The sequence below is a fragment of the Bombina bombina genome, chromosome 2 (assembly GCF_027579735.1).
Source record: "Bombina bombina isolate aBomBom1 chromosome 2, aBomBom1.pri, whole genome shotgun sequence".
NCBI lineage: Eukaryota > Metazoa > Chordata > Amphibia > Anura > Bombinatoridae > Bombina > Bombina bombina.
The window spans coordinates 985,376,270-985,393,054 of record NC_069500.1 but is presented as its reverse complement, the minus strand read 5'-3'; the positions used below and the strand labels follow the sequence as shown (position 1 = coordinate 985,393,054).

Genomic DNA, 16,785 nt, shown 5'->3' with positions numbered 1-16,785 from the left:
CTTTATGTATTCAGCCCAGTTGGACTCATTGGGCCTATTAATGTAAGCTCTATACTTATTTTTTAATTGATTTGCCAGCTGCACATCTTTTGCTGTAATTTTTTGGTCGCTTGCAAGTAAAACTTCAAAGCACGAACCACGTCCAAGTTGTGTAACAGACGCTCCTTCTTAGAAGAAGGGTTAGGACACAGAGAAGAAACAACAATTTCCTGATTAATATTCTTATTAGTAACAACCTTAGGAAGGAATCCAGGTTTAGTACGCAAACCCACCTTATCGGAATGGAAAACAAGATAAGGCGAGTCGCATTGCAATGCAGATAGTTCAGAAACTCTTTGAGCCGAAGAGATAGCAACTAAAAACAGAACTTTCCAAGATAGAAGCTTAATATCTATGGAATGCATAGGTTCAAACGGAACCCCTTGATTGCTTTTGGAACTGGGCAGATTACTCCCATGGTATATAGGTCTTCTAAAATTCAAAGAAAAAGAAGGGAAAGATAGGGGCTGTTATAGCACTCATACTTACTAATGTGGATATGGAGTTAGTTAAAAAACTATACTTTAATTAATTATATTAAAAAACATGGGGTAAATACCCCTACCGTTACCCTCAAACCACCACCAAACTAACGATGAAACTAAAAACAAGCCAACAGTCACTTCTCTGTTCCTGGCCGATAGCAGGAAACGTCAGCATCAGGTGGCTGAAGTGACTGAACGGCAAGGATGCAAGTATTTTGAGCAAACGCGTTTCGGCTACGATCTAGCCTTTCTCAATGCTATATTTTACACTGACATTTAGTAAAACCCGAGGCTACCGGATGCGCGGACTTAAATAATCATTTGCAGGCCACAGTTAACCAATCACATGGATTCCAGGGAAGACGCCCTATTAGCATCCAATAGTTGCGCTTAGGTGGACAACGCCTACTATTCCGACTGTGCTATGTGGCTAAAAAATGCAAATGATATGCCGCGCATGCTCAATGATTCACTGTTAGCGTATAGAGGGTTTTCCGTGTAGTGACACTACTAGGTTAGAAATGAATATTTACACATTAAACGGACGATGTCTTATCCAATAGAAGGATTTTCCTTCTATTAAAATTGGATACCATAAACTTTAACGTTTTCTATTAAATAGGTTCCAATGGATCAATTCCCTATATAGTGATACCTATTAGAATAGAATAATAAAAAAGTCTGAAGACTTTGACAGCACTATTATTTTAATATATTACCCTGTATTGCGCTTAAACACTGTACAAGTAACGCTGTGCTGATGTGATTTGGGATTATGATATGAATATCAAATAGTTAGTAAAATAAGTTTTCAACTTATATTTCACTATTATTATGTATACCTATAAAAAATCACACATAATACGCTTCAAACATGTACAGGTAACGCAGTGTAAATGCGGTTAAGGGTTATAATATGATCAGTTAAAATTATAGTTTAAAATTCTTTTCTTTAGAGCATCATTATTATTATTACTGAATTGATCACTATGAAACCACGAAAAATACCTTATAGATGGTGGTTAGATATTAGTATTATGGATCAAAATAAGTTAATGCATAAATATATAATTTTTCTGGGTCCCAATCTATAAACATATAACATTGACTCAGGATCCTAAACATATTGGATCCTAATTGTATACATATTAAATGATGATTGGGACAGAAAAAGCAGTGTGATAGTCCAGGACTGTATATACTCGTATAGATGAAAGAATAACTATAATATATGTAGAGTGATACAAGATCACCAAATTATAGGATTAAATACAGTGGGCTATTATTTACACATACATGGATTAGTCTCATGCTAGTCTTGGAAAATCAGATATACACCCAGTAATTGTTATATTCGTTCATACCATGAGGTATGACAGTATTCAGATTGAAAACCCATTTGGTTTCCATCTGTAACAATTTATCCTCAGTGTTACCCCCCCTTATTCCGGGCTTCAATTTTTCAAGACCCCAACATTTTAAAGCACTGGTTTTCCCATTATGACATCGTAGAAAATGCCTGGCAACACTAGTAATTTGTTTAGATTTATCTACGTCTCTTTGGGCTGTTCTAATATTACTAAGGTGTTCAGTTATACGTGTGCCCATGCTCCTTGTAGTCATTCCAATGTAATATCAATTACAGCTACAGGATATACAGTAGATAACATTAATACTTTGACAGTTTATATGTTGTTTGATGTTCCAGGTTTTTCCAAATCTGTCAACTATTGTTTGTTTTTTAACCATGTGTTGACATACTGAGCAGTGTCCACATGCAATAGAGCCTTCATATATTGGCGATTTCTTAGCATTTCTATCATAATGGCTAGAAACCAGTGTGTCCTTAATATTCCTGGCTCGCCTGTATGTCACTAGAGGTTTCTCTGTTATTAATGGTTTCAGTAGATCATCTCTAGTCAAGACATGCCAATGTTTGGGAGTAAGGGAGCCTATTCCAGACACGATTGGTCTGCCTGGCGGCTTGCATGTATCCTTATCCAGAACTGAATATAATTAATCTTTCTGATGTTACTTTATCTAATGCACAAATATCTGTCCTAAAAAGAGGCCTGTCATTTATACGCACACCTAAACTAAATAAATTTGTGGCCATAAAGGATATTCACCTTTTTACCCGAAAAGTTCTCCTTAAAAAATATTTCAGTAACTCTGAACCTAACACTCTTAATGCCAATGATCAAGCAGCCATTAATGATTTAATTGCATTGTTAGATGAAGCTATTAGCTGTAATTCAGACAATGATGATACTGGTTGGCGAACAATCTTAAAAGCCAAGTCCAAATTTGTACCTCCAAATCACACGTCGCATAACACACTGACCTTTCTTAATTTAGTATGTCTGTAAGATATTTTAGACATACAGGATAACAGTGGCACTACTAATTATAATTTATCCAGTGAAGAAGCTATAGCCCTGAAACATTTGAAAAATATGAAAGGTATACAAATAAAAAGCAGTGATAAAGGCGGTAACATTGTTATTTGGCCAGATGTTATGTACAGGGAGGAAGCATTACGGCAGCTCAATAATTCTTCTAACTATAAATCACTTTTATGTAACCCCACAGAGATGTTTCTCAACAGCTATAATACACTCATTTGTTCAGCATTTGACGATGGTGTTATAGATCAGAAGGAATTGAAATTCCTGGAAGTTAAAGAACCAAAAACAGCCACTTTGTATTTGCTGCCCAAAATACATAAGGATACATGCAAGCCGCCAGGCAGACCAATCGTGTCTGGAATAGGCTCCCTTACTGAAAAGGCTAGCAAATACATAGATGCAAGATTGAGATATATTGTTGAGTCACTTCCATCGTACACTAGGGACACGATGCATTTACTGAACAAAATTAATGAGATCAATATTGACAGCAACTCAGTACTAGTAACTTGCAATGTAGAATCGCTTTACACTAGCATAAAAAAACAGTGGGGGTGTAGAGCGGTGTCATACTATCTCAATCAAAATACCAGTATGAGTGAAGAGGTCAAACAATTTTTATTGAATATGATAGAGTTTATTTTAACTCATAATTTTTTCGTATTCGATGATAAATTTTATTTACAGACCTGTGGGACAGCGATGGGCACTGCGTGTGCCCCAACCTATGCTAATATATATCTGGGCTGGTGGGAGGAAACTGTGGTGTTTAATGATAATCTAAAACACCTTACTAAACATATCTCCCACTGGTCCAGATATATAGATGACATTCTATTTATATGGAATGGTCCTGAGAATCTCCTGCATGACCTCATTAAAACTTTTAATGATAATCCATTTGGATTATATCTCACATCTAACATACAAAAATCCAAAGTGGAGTTTTTGGATCTTACAATTCGAAATACTGACAGCTCAATTGTTACAGAAGCGTATAGGAAGCCCACGTCCACTAATAATATTTTGCATGCCAGCAGTTATCACCATCCTGCCACCATTAGAGGACTACCTATGGGAGAATATATACGTTTAAGAAGAAATTGTAGCACCATTGACAATTTTAAAATAGCTGCTAGAGTACTTAGACAAAGGCTACTTGAAAGAGGCTATTCTAAAAAATTGCTTGCTAGAGCATATAACAGAGCATTACTGAAAGATAGGGGAGAATTACTTACCCCTAAGATTAAGGAGAATAATACCCCCCTAAGATGTATTACTACTTATTCCGCACATAGCGATCAAATCACTAAAATTCTGACCAAACATTGGCATGTCTTGACTAGAGATGATCTACTGAAACCATTAATAACAGAGAAACCTCTAGTGACATACAGGCGAGCTAGGAATATTAAGGACACACTGGTTTCTAGCCATTATGATAGAAATGCTAAGAAATCGCCAATATATGAAGGCTCTATTGCATGTGGACACTGCTCAGTATGTCAACACATGGTTAAAAAACAAACAATAGTTGACAGATTTGGAAAAACCTGGAACATCAAACAACACATAAACTGTCAAAGTACTAACGTTATCTACTGTATATCCTGTAGCTGTAATTTATATTACATTGGAATGACTACAAGGAGCATGGGCACACGTATAACTGAACACCTTAGTAATATTAGAACAGCCCAAAGAGACGTAGATAAATCTAAACAAATTACTAGTGTTGCCAGGCATTTTCTACGATGTCATAATGGGAAAACCAGTGCTTTAAAATGTTGGGGTCTTGAAAAATTGAAGCCCGGAATAAGAGGGGGTAACACTGAGGATAAATTGTTACAGATGGAAACCAAATGGGTTTTCAATCTGAATACTGTCATACCTCATGGTATGAACGAATATAACAATTACTGGGTGTATATCTGATTTGCCAAGACTAGCATGAGACTAATCCATGTATGTGTAAATAATAGCCCACTGTATTTAATCCTATAATTTGGTGATCTTGTATCACTCTACATATATTATAGTTACTCTTTCATCTATATGAGTATATACAGTCCTGGACTATCACACTGCTTTTTCTGTCCCAATCATCATTTAATATGTATACAATTAGGATCCAATATGTTTAGGATCCTGAGTCAATGTTATATGTTTATAGATTGGGACCCAGAAAAAACAGAATTTATGTTTACCTGATAAATTTCTTTCTCCAACGGTGTGTCCGGTCCACGGCGTCATCCTTACTTGTGGGATATTCTCTTCCCCAACAGGAAATGGCAAAGAGCCCAGCAAAGCTGGTCACATGATCCCTCCTAGGCTCCGCCTACCCCAGTCATTCGACCGACGTTAAGGAGGAATAATAGCATAGGAGAAACCATATGGTACCGTGGTGACTGTAGTTAAAGAAAATAAATTATCAGACCTGATTAAAAAACCAGGGCGGGCCGTGGACCGGACACACCGTTGGAGAAAGAAATTTATCAGGTAAACATAAATTCTGTTTTCTCCAACATAGGTGTGTCCGGTCCACGGCGTCATCCTTACTTGTGGGAACCAATACCAAAGCTTTAGGACACGGATGAAGGGAGGGAACAAATCAGGTCACCTAAATGGAAGGCACCACGGCTTGCAAAACCTTTCTCCCAAAAATAGCCTCAGAAGAAGCAAAAGTATCAAACTTGTAAAATTTGGTAAAAGTGTGCAGTGAAGACCAAGTCGCTGCCCTACATATCTGATCAACAGAAGCCTCGTTCTTGAAGGCCCATGTGGAAGCCACAGCCCTAGTGGAATGAGCCGTGATTCTTTCGGGAGGCTGCCGTCCGGCAGTCTCGTAAGCCAATCTGATGATGCTTTTAATCCAAAAAGAGAGAGAGGTAGAAGTTGCTTTTTGACCTCTCCTTTTACCTGAATAAACAACAAACAGGGAAGATGTTTGTCTAAAATCCTTTGTAGCATCTAAATAGAATTTTAGAGCGCGAACAACATCCAAATTGTGCAACAAGCGTTCCTTCTTTGAAACTGGTTTCGGACACAGAGAAGGTACGATAATCTCCTGGTTAATGTTTTTGTTAGAAACAACTTTTGGAAGAAAACCAGGTTTAGTACGTAAAACCACCTTATCTGCATGGAACACCAGATAAGGAGGAGAACACTGCAGAGCAGATAATTCTGAAACTCTTCTAGCAGAAGAAATTGCAACTAAAAACAAAACTTTCCAAGATAATAACTTAATATCAACGGAATGTAAGGGTTCAAACGGAACCCCCTGAAGAACTGAAAGAACTAGATTGAGACTCCAAGGAGGAGTCAAAGGTTTGTAAACAGGCTTGATTCTAACCAGAGCCTGAACAAAGGCTTGAACATCTGGCACAGCTGCCAGTTTTTTGTGAAGTAACACCGACAAGGCAGAAATCTGTCCCTTCAGGGAACTTGCCGATAATCCTTTTTCCAATCCTTCTTGAAGGAAGGATAGAATCCTAGGAATCTTAACCTTGTCCCAAGGGAATCCTTTAGATTCACACCAACAGATATATTTTTTTTTTTTTTTTTTTTTTTTTTTTTTTTTTTTTTTTTTTTTAAATATGGGGGGAGGGACGAAAGGAATACCGGGCCTTTCCCATTCTTTATTAACAATGTCCGCCACCCGCTTGGGTATAGGAAAAGCTTCTGGGAGCCCCGGCACCTCTAGGAACTTGTCCATTTTACATAGTTTCTCTGGGATGACCAAATTTTCACAATCATCCAGAGTGGATAATACCTCCTTAAGCAAAATGCGGAGATGTTCCAATTTAAATTTAAAAGTAATCACATCAGATTCAGCCTGCTGAGAAATGTTCCCTAAATCAGTAATTTCTCCCTCAGACAAAACCTCCCTGGCTCCCTCAGATTGGGTTAGGGGCCCTTCAGAGATATTAATATCAGCGTCGTCATGCTCTTCAGTAACTAAAACAGAGCATCCACGCTTACGCTGACAAGGGTTCATTTTGGCTAAAATGTTTTTGACAGAATTATCCATTACAGCCGTTAATTGTTGCATAGTAAGGAGTATTGGCGCGCTAGATGTACTAGGGGCCTCCTGAGTGGGCAAGACTCGTGTAGACGAAGGAGGGAATGATGCAGTACCATGCTTACTCCCCTCACTTGAGGAATCATCTTGGGCATCATTGTCATTATCACATAAATCACATTTATTTAAATGAATAGGAATTCTGGCTTCCCCACATTCAGAACACAGTCTATCTGGTAGTTCAGACATGTTAAACAGGCATAAACTTGATAAGAAAGTACAAAAAACGTTTTGAAATAAAACCGTTACTGTCACTTTAAATTTTAAACTGAACACACTTTATTACTGCAATTGCGAAAAAACATGAAGGAATTGTTCAAAATTCACCAAACTTTCACCACAGTGTCTTAAAGCCTTGAAAATATTGCACACCAATTTTGGAAGCTTTAACCCTTAAAATAACGGAACCGGAGCCGTTTTAAGCTTTAACCCCTTTACAGTCCCTGGTATCTGCTTTGCTGAGACCCAACCAAACCCAAGGGGAATACGATACCAAATGATGCCTTCAGAAGTCTTTTATCAGTATCAGAGCTCCTCTCACATGCGACTGCATGCCATGCCTCTCAAAAACAAGTGCGCAACACCGGCGCGAAAATGAGACTCTGCCTATGCTTTGGGAAAGCCCCTAAAGAATAAGGTGTCTAAAACAGTGCCTGCCGATATAATTATATCAAAATACCCAGAATAAATGATTCCTCAAGGCTAAATAAGTGTTAATTCAATCGATTTAGCCCAAAAAATGTCTACAGTCTAAATAAGCCCTTGTGAAGCCCTTATTTACAATCGTAATAAACATGGCTTACCGGATCCCATAGGGAAAATGACAGCTTCCAGCATTACATCGTCTTGTTAGAATGTGTCATACCTCAAGCAGCAAAGGACTGCAAACTGTTCCCCCAACTGAAGTTAATGCTCTCAACAGTCCTGTGTGGAACAGCCATGGATTTTAGTTACGGTTGCTAAAATCATTTTCCTCATACAAACAGAATTCTTCATCTCTTTTCTGTTTCTGAGTAAATAGTACGTACCAGCACTATTTGAAAATAACAAACTCTTGATTGAATAATGAAAAACTACAGTTAAACACTAAAAAACTCTAAGCCATCTCCGTGGAGATGTTGCCTGTACAACGGCAAAGAGAATGACTGGGGTAGGCGGAGCCTAGGAGGGATCATGTGACCAGCTTTGCTGGGCTCTTTGCCATTTCCTGTTGGGGAAGAGAATATCCCACAAGTAAGGATGACGCCGTGGACCGGACACACCTATGTTGGAGAAATGATATATTTATGCATTAACTTATTTTGATCCATAATACTAATATCTAACCACCATCTATAAGGTATTTTTCATGGTTTCATAGTGATCGATTCAGTAATAATAATAATGATGCTCTAAAGAAAAGAATTTTAAACTATAATATTATAACCCTTAACCGCATTTACACTGCGTTACCTGTACATGTTTGAAGCGTATTATGTGTGATTTTTTATAGGTATACATAATAATAGTGAAATATAAGTTGAAAACTTATTTTACTAACTATTTGATATTCATATCATAATCCCAAATCACATCAGCACAGCATTACTTGTACAGTGTTTAAGCGCAATACAGGGTAATATATTAAAATAATAGTGCTGTCAAAGTCTTCAGACTTTTTTATTATTCTATTCTAATAAGTATCGCTATATAGGGAATTGATCCATTGGAACCTATTTAATAGAAAACGTTAAAGTTTATGGTATCCAATTTTAATAGATGGAAAATCCTTCTATTGGATAAGACATCGTCCGTTTAATGTGTAAATATTAATTTCTAACCTAGTAGTGTCACTACACGGAAAACCCTCTATACGCTAGCAGTGAATCATTGAGCATGCAAGGCATATCATTTGCATTTTTTAGCCACACAGCACAGTCGGAATAGTAGGCGTTGTCCACCTAAGCGCAACTATTGGATGCTAATAGGGTGTCTTCCCGGGAATCCATGTGATTGGTTAACTGTGGCCTGCAAATGATTATTTAAGTCCGCGCATCCGGTAGCCTCGGGTTTTACTAAATGTCAGTGTAAAATATAGCATTGAGAAAGGCTAGGTCGTAGCCGAAAAGCGTTTGCTCAAAATACTTGCATCCTTGCCGTTCAGTCACTTCAGCCACCTGATGCCGACGTTTCCTGCTATCGGCCAGGAAACAGAGAAGTGACTGTTGGCTTGTTTTTAGTTTAATCGTTAGTTTGGTGGTGGGTTGAGGGTAACGGTAGGGGTATTTACCCCATGTTTTTTAATATAATTAATTAAAGTATAGTTTTTTAACTAACTCCATATCCACATTAGTAAGTATGAGTGCTATAACAGCCCCTATCTTTCCCTTCTTTTTCTTTGAATTTCAATTGTGTTAAAGGGGTAGCACCGGAATCTACGGATTCGTTATCTTACTATACACCTGTGTAGTGCCAGTTTATATATTCTTCTATATATAGGTCTTCTACACAGCGTAAGAACGCCTCTCTTTTTGTCTGGTTTACAGACAATCGAGAAAGATGGAATCTCCCCCTTGGAGGAGAATCTTTGAAGTCTAGAAGATACCCCTGGGCAACGATTTCTAAAGCCCAGGAGTCCAGAACGTCTCTTGCCCAAGCCTGAGCAAAGAGAGAAAGTCTGCCCCTTACTAGATCCGGTCCCGGATCGGGGGCCGCCCCTTCATGCTGTCTTGGTGGCAGCAGCAGGCTTCTTGGCCTGTTTACCCTTATTCCAGGCCTGGTTAGGTCTCCAGACTGACTTGGATTGAGCAAAATTCCCCTCCTGCTTTGCAGCAGGGGAGGAGGTAGAGGGACCACCTTTGAAGTTTCGAAAGGAACGAAAATTATTTTGTTTGGTCCTCATCTTATTTGTTTTATCCTGAGGAAGGGCATGGCCTTTTCCTCCAGTGATGTCTGAAATGATCTCCTTCAGTTTAGGCCCGAATAGGGTCTTACCCTTGAAAGGAATGGCTAAAAGCTTAGAGTTTGATGACACGTCAGCAGACCAGGACTTAAGTCATAACGCTCTACGCGCTAAAATGGCAAAACCTGAATTCTTTGCTGCTAATTTAGCCAGTTGAAAAGCGGCATCTGTAATGAAAGAATTAGCTAGCTTGAGAGCCCTATTTCTATCCAGAATATCATCTAATGGGGTCTCAACCTTAAGAGCATCCTCTAGAGCCTCAAACCAAAAAGCAGCTGCAGTAGTTACAGGAACAATGCACGCTATAGGTTGCAGAAGAAAACCCTGATGAATAAATATTTTCTTTAGAAGACCCTCTAATTTTTTATCCATAGGATCTTTGAAAGCACAACTGTCCTCAATAGCTATAGTTGTACGCTTAATCCGAATGGTCTCCATCTTGAAGGATTGGACTCTGAGGAATTTGTTTAAGATCTTGAGATCTAAAATTGGTCTGAAGGTTCCCTCTTTTTTGGGAACCACAAACAGATTGGAGTAAAACCCCTGCTGGTGATGATCTTTGTGGATAGGGATGTGAAGATACGCATCCTTTAAATCCACGGTGGTCATATATTGACCCTCCTGGATCATTGGTAAAATAGAAAATAAAAACTAACATTTTATCACCTCTTTCACTTTACCCTTCCTAGTACTTAAAGTAGGCAAAGAGAATGACTGGGGGGTGGAGTCAAGGGAGGAGCTATATAGATAGCTCTGCTGTGGTGCTTTTTGCCACTTCCTGTTAGCAGGAGGATAATATCCCACAAGTAAAGGATGAATCCGTGGACTCGTCGTATCTTATAGAAGAAATAGTGGCAAATGCAATTAGCATAATTGGCTCTATGGGAGTTAGAAATATTTCAGCAATTTCAATATATTCTGTTATCTGCACCAGCAGATATTTATTTAAGACTTAAAGGCCAGCAAATATATTTTGGAGCCATACACACACTTTTTTTTTTTAGGAAGGTTTTTGTATACAGATATATGAAGAATCACCTAAAAGGTTAGAAAACTTAAAGGACCACTCAATGCAGTAGAATTACATAATTAACAAGTACATAAAAAAAGATAATGCAGTAACACTCTGAATTTCAAATAAGCAGTAGATTTTTTTCTGACAAATTTATTTTTTCTCCCATTTTCCGGCCCCCTGTATCATGTGACAGACTTTAGCCAATCACAAACTAGTATACGTATACGCTGTGAGCTTCTGCACATGCTCAGTAGGATCTTGTTCCCCAAAAGTGTGAATATAAAAAGACTGCAAAATTTGATAATGTAAGCAAATTGGAAAGTGTCTTAAAACTGCAAGCTCTATCTGACTCTAAACTGCAAGCTCTATCTGACTTGAGTTTTCCTTTTTAAGTCAGATTTTAGAAGCTGTGGATCCCTAGATCTTAGACTTTGTTAGAGCGACATGTAATTATTGTACGACTTAACCTTGAACAGGTAAAATGGACTGCTGGCCCAGAGCAGGATACAACCAGTGAGTTAATCAGCAGTGACAGTGGAATGACCCAGCTAATCACCAGCCATGTTCCCCTTGTGGGTTGCAATGCCAGAATTACATTCTGATTTGTATTAAGAAGACCATTATGGTTTGGCAAACACCCAGATTTTGGTCACGATTCTCTAAGGCTCTGTGGTCTGGAGATGGTCTAAGGAAATTTGTCAGTACTGAAGCACACTCAAAGAATTTTAGAAATGCAAATTTTAGCTTGAGAGCTTTTGTGAGATATGGATAAAACATATATATATATATATATATATATATATATATATATATATATATATAGTTTGGATTTTGGAATATTTGGATCTGTAAAATGGGACAGCTTGGAGAGAGGAAAGATAGTACAGTACTGTAATGAGCAAGCTAATACTTGTTGTTTCAAATAAATATAGACTAAGGTTTGCATTTTATAACACAAACCAAAGATGAAAGAGAAGACTGTGTGACTTACTGGCAGGGAAGATTCTAATGAGAGAAAGAGAGAGAGAGAAAGAGAGAGAGGGGGGGGGGGAGAAAGAGAGAGAAAGAGAGAGAGAGAGAAAGCGAGAAAGAGAGAAAGAAAGAAAGAAAGAAAGAAAGAAAGAAAGAAAGAGAGAGAGAGAGAGAGAGAGAGAGAGAGAGAGAGAGAGAGAGAGAAAGAAAGCAAGAGAGAAAGAAAGAGAAAAAGAGAGAGAGAGAGAGAGAGAGAAAGAAAGCGAGAGAGAAAGAGAAAGAGAGAGAGAGAGAGAGAGAGAGAGAGAGAAAGAAAGAGAGAGAGAGAGAGAGAGAGAGAGAGAGAGAGAGAGAAAGAGAGAGAGAGAAAGAGGGAGAGAGAGAGAGAGGGAGAGAGAGAAAGAGACAGAGAGAGAAAGAGGGAGAGAAAGAGAGAGGGAGAGAAAGAGGGAGAGAAAGAGAGAGGGAGAGAAAGAGAGAGAGAGAGAGAGAGAGAAAGAGCGAGCAAAAGAGAGAGAGAGAGAGAGAGCGCAAGAGAGAGAGAGAGCGAGCAAGAGAGAGAGAGATTTTTTTAAAAATATTAAGTATGGCTTTTGAGATAATTCTATATTATGGAATTCTGTATTTGGGGATCTGTACCTGTAATATATACAAATGGAAGACAGATGCAGAGCACTGTAGGACTACAGGGCCTATTATTATAATGAAAATAAATTGTAACAGAGATGAAGCAGAGAAAGAATCAAAACATAATATTTATAAGTAGCAATGTTGCTCCTGTCCATATTGCCTTACCAAAAACTGATGGATGCATGGCAGAAGAACAACATCTGTAAGAGTGAAGAAGAGGCCTTCAGCAAACACATGTTCAAGAGAAGGAAGATCTGCAGCCTTAGCCTTCCTGATCTGAGAGGGTTCTCTTGTGGTCCTGTTTGCACCTTTTTGCACAGCCAGTTTGGAAAGAGCAGCTTGCAAGTCTAAGCTTGGATGTTCCACAAGGATGGGTACCGATGGTGCTGCACATGTTTCTTCTAGCTTTTTATTTGATTCTTTATGGGCATTATTTTCACCAGCTTTCATTTGTTGTTGCAACTTCTGCCGCCGAATTTTATCATCATTGTGGACCTTGACTGGTTCACCAAGTTTTTTTTCAAGTTGTAGCACTTCTGACGGGATATGTTCAGAAGGTTCCTTTAAGAACAGTTCAACTGCCAAAGGGATGCTGATTTCACAGAGCCTGGTCCACTGGCTCACCTGCCAAACCAAAAAAAAATCATGTAAAGTTTGTGTTTAATACAATGTAATGGAGGTTTGGACAGACAGACAGAATGTGCATCATAAGTTTTGTGGACACAGAAAAAAAAGTGGCTTTCTCATGGATGGACAAACAAGGTGGCCACAACGCAAAAGAACACTGTGGAGGGAAGAAAAGCAGATAGAAAATACCCTAGGAGCCTTACATAAATGTGGCCCCTGTGCCACTGGACATTTGTAGGAAATATATATTTACTTGTGTGTTTAATCGCCATACATTAATATGTAGCCCTTAAAGTGATTGTAAATCCTAGTGTTTGTGAAGCACTAGGATTGACCATTAGAACAAATAAAGGAAACAAAATACTTCATGCTGAAAACGCCTTTATTTGTTTGCAGAGTTTGCCACAAAACGCTGTTTTGCTTGAGAGGTAACGTTTTCACCTCTTAGCCAATAGCTGTGAACTCCGGCTTGGCACCATGTGGCGCCGCATTTCCCGCACGGCTATTTGCTAAGAAGTAGCAAATAGCCGTGCGGGAAATGCGGCGCCACATGGTGCCAAGCCGGAGTTCACAGCTATTGGCTAAGAGGTGAAAACGTTACCTCTCAAGCAAAACAGCGTTTTGTGGCAAACTCCATCAGTCACCTCTTAGCAAAATAGTGTTCTGTCGTGGGCTGCCTGAGCAGCTCAGTGCGGTGCACGCTTGAAACAAATAAACAAGCTTTCAGGATGAAGTATTTTATACTTCATGAATGAAAGTCCCCTTTATTTGTTCCAATGGTCAATCCTAGCGTTTCACAAACACTAGGATTGACAATCACTATTTAAGGCTTTTAAATAATTTATTTGCAGCCCCCATATGTTAGGAAGTTGAACATCACTGTGCTATATTACCAATAAAATATTTCCTTTTAGAAAGAGAAAATACCAAGAAAGTAATCATCATGGGAAAAGCATGACTTTTTATACAGCATGTATCAAGATCTGTGAAAATGTTCCAAAACAGAATTTAACACTTCAGTTGGATTAAAACATGACAGCCTACATAATTGTGGTTACACTAGAAATAATTAGAGGTTAATTAAGGTAAAGAGTTTACAGTATAAATTCCAACTGTTGCAACACGTTTGCCTATCATTTTAACTGTCTATTGACTTGCAATGTAAAGTAGCAAAATAGCTGGCAGAAATAAATACATTTAATACAGTTACACACCATATATTACGTTGTAACTTGTTGGGAGCAATTTATATGTTAAAGATGCATATTACCGCTTGTTTATTGAAGAGGGCTGTAAAACAATAGCCTGTAATGCAGTAAGCACATAAACATGACTCCTAACCAAGCCCCAAAGTGTTATGTGAATACCGTCAGCTACCTTCTCCAGCTTGCTCCTGTTTGTGTAAAAGGTCTTTTCATATGCAAAAGAAGGGGGAGGGGGGAGTGTCTTATTTCCCACTTGCAGTGGGCTTTCCAGCCACCTTTTCAACAGAGCTAAACTAAGTAAGTTTTTAAACAGTTTTCTACTGGATTTTTATATCAGTATCTGTGCATCTTATTCTTTATAGTAGTGTCTATTACATGCAGTTATATGAAAATGAGTGTTTACTGTCCCTTTAAAGGACAGTAAAAATCTTAAAGGGATATTCAACCCAAGATTTGTTTTTTCATGATGCAATTTAATCAACTTCCTAATTTTCTTCTGTTATCTAATTTAAGAGGAAAAGTATATGCAGATACAATTTTTATTAATCCACAGAAAGTTATCCTGTAGCTCTCATGCAATGCAGTGCATGGTACCTCTGGTGGCAATAGCTTTGACTTACCTGTGCCATACACTTCTTGGATGCCCATTGTGTGCCAGATTACGAGTGGAGCACTAACCTTTCTGTGCAAGCAATAAGGGGTTTATTGCAGGTGTTTGCGCACATCGGGTTTATTGCCCATATTAAGAGTTGAAAGTAAATGCGATCACTTAAAGGGATACTAAACCCAATTTTTTTTTTCTTGAATGATTCAGACAGAGCATGCAATTTTAAGCAACTTTCTAATTTACTCCTATTATCAAATTTTCTTTGTTCTCTTGCTATCTTTATTTAAAAAGCAAGAGTGGAAAGCTTAGGAGCAGACCCATTTTGGTTCATAACCTGGGTTGCACTTGCTTATTGGAGGTTAAATTTAGTGGCATTTAAAAAACCTCTATACCAATATACACATATTAACACATAAATATATATGTATATAAATCATATACACATATATTTACAATTGCTGCCCATCACTGCGCGATTTACCCCCTTCCCTGCAGCTAGTTTTCATACCGTCTCGCATAAATTGTATAGATGTATATATGTGTGTACTTATGTATTCAAAAGTGTATATATGGATTTACATACATATATACACATATAAACAGAAATTCATATATGTATATGTGCATTGGAGTCAAGTAGCTGAAACCATGTAAAATTATAATTATGCAATATTTATTTTTAATAAAGTGTTGTGGTATGCTCCTATATGTATGCATGTATGTATCTATAGATGTATATTTTACCAAAAAAAGGTTTTAATGTATTTAGGAATAAATATAACATATTGTGCTACGTGAAGAAAGTTGGAATGTGAAATATTAATATTTCATGTCGGGTTAGTGCACTTTTTGCACACTAAATATAGGGAAATGCGTTAATGCAGTCGCGCTATTCGAAGTGCGGCTTTTTGCGTATGTTGGGTTAGCCCTCGTGTGAAAACATTTTACTTTCAACTTGTAATATGCGCGCTATCCAATGCAACTAGCCCTATATTTTGGATTCTTCTCCTTATACCTTTCCATTAGCAGACAATATGTCTTCTCTTCAAGAGCAAATAAATTTGTATGCATCTAAGTGCAGTTTGTCTCAGAGCTAGATTAAATAATCAATAAAATGACACACAGCAAAAGTTATTTTTTTTTAGATACAAGTTATAAAACCTCAATCTTCACATTAGCTTGCTTTTTTTTTAATTATCCTTTTTTAAAGAAATGTAAAAGTAACGTGATTGTGTTCTCTTTGCTTTTCTTGTGTCCCAGGGGATTAGTTTCAGAATTCTTATTCTAATCTATTCTTAGTGCAAACGTGCATGAATTCTGCAAATGTAAAAGCAATCGAAATTGCTGGGATTTACTATTGAAATATATGCATGTTCTATTTCAAACCCCCCTTTTGCTATAATAGGGAATGGCTAGAGCAACAGTGAAATCACACAGGTATTGTCACAATCTGAAAATCAAATCATTCTGCTATATGTCCAGATTATTAATTGGCAGCTGAGAGTTAATTTTATTAGCAATATAATTAGCACTAAAAAGTTTCTCTTTTGCATTAAAGGGATATGAAGAAAAAAAAAATTTCGTGATTCAGATAGAGCATGCAATTTTAAGCAACTTTCTAATTTACTCATATTATCAATTTTTCTTCAGTCTCTTGGTCTCTTCAGTCTCTTAGGTGCTTACATTCCTGCTTTTTCTGCTTTTTTAAATAAAGATACCAAAGAGAACAAAGAGAGCAAAAAAATGATAATAGGAGTAAATTAAATTAGAAAGTT

At 37.7% G+C, this 16,785-nt stretch overlaps 1 protein-coding gene across 2 annotated transcripts in view; it reads right to left on the bottom strand.

Moving 5' to 3' along the window:
- Positions 1 to 16,785, bottom strand: part of GSTCD (glutathione S-transferase C-terminal domain containing) — a 517,648-nt gene that overhangs the window by 446,495 nt on the left and 54,368 nt on the right. For both annotated transcript variants that reach the window (XM_053703512.1, XM_053703511.1), the window contains exon 3: positions 12,737 to 13,195. In XM_053703512.1, the coding sequence (XP_053559487.1) occupies positions 12,737 to 13,195 (459 nt within the window). The remainder of the gene's footprint in view (positions 1 to 12,736; positions 13,196 to 16,785) is intronic.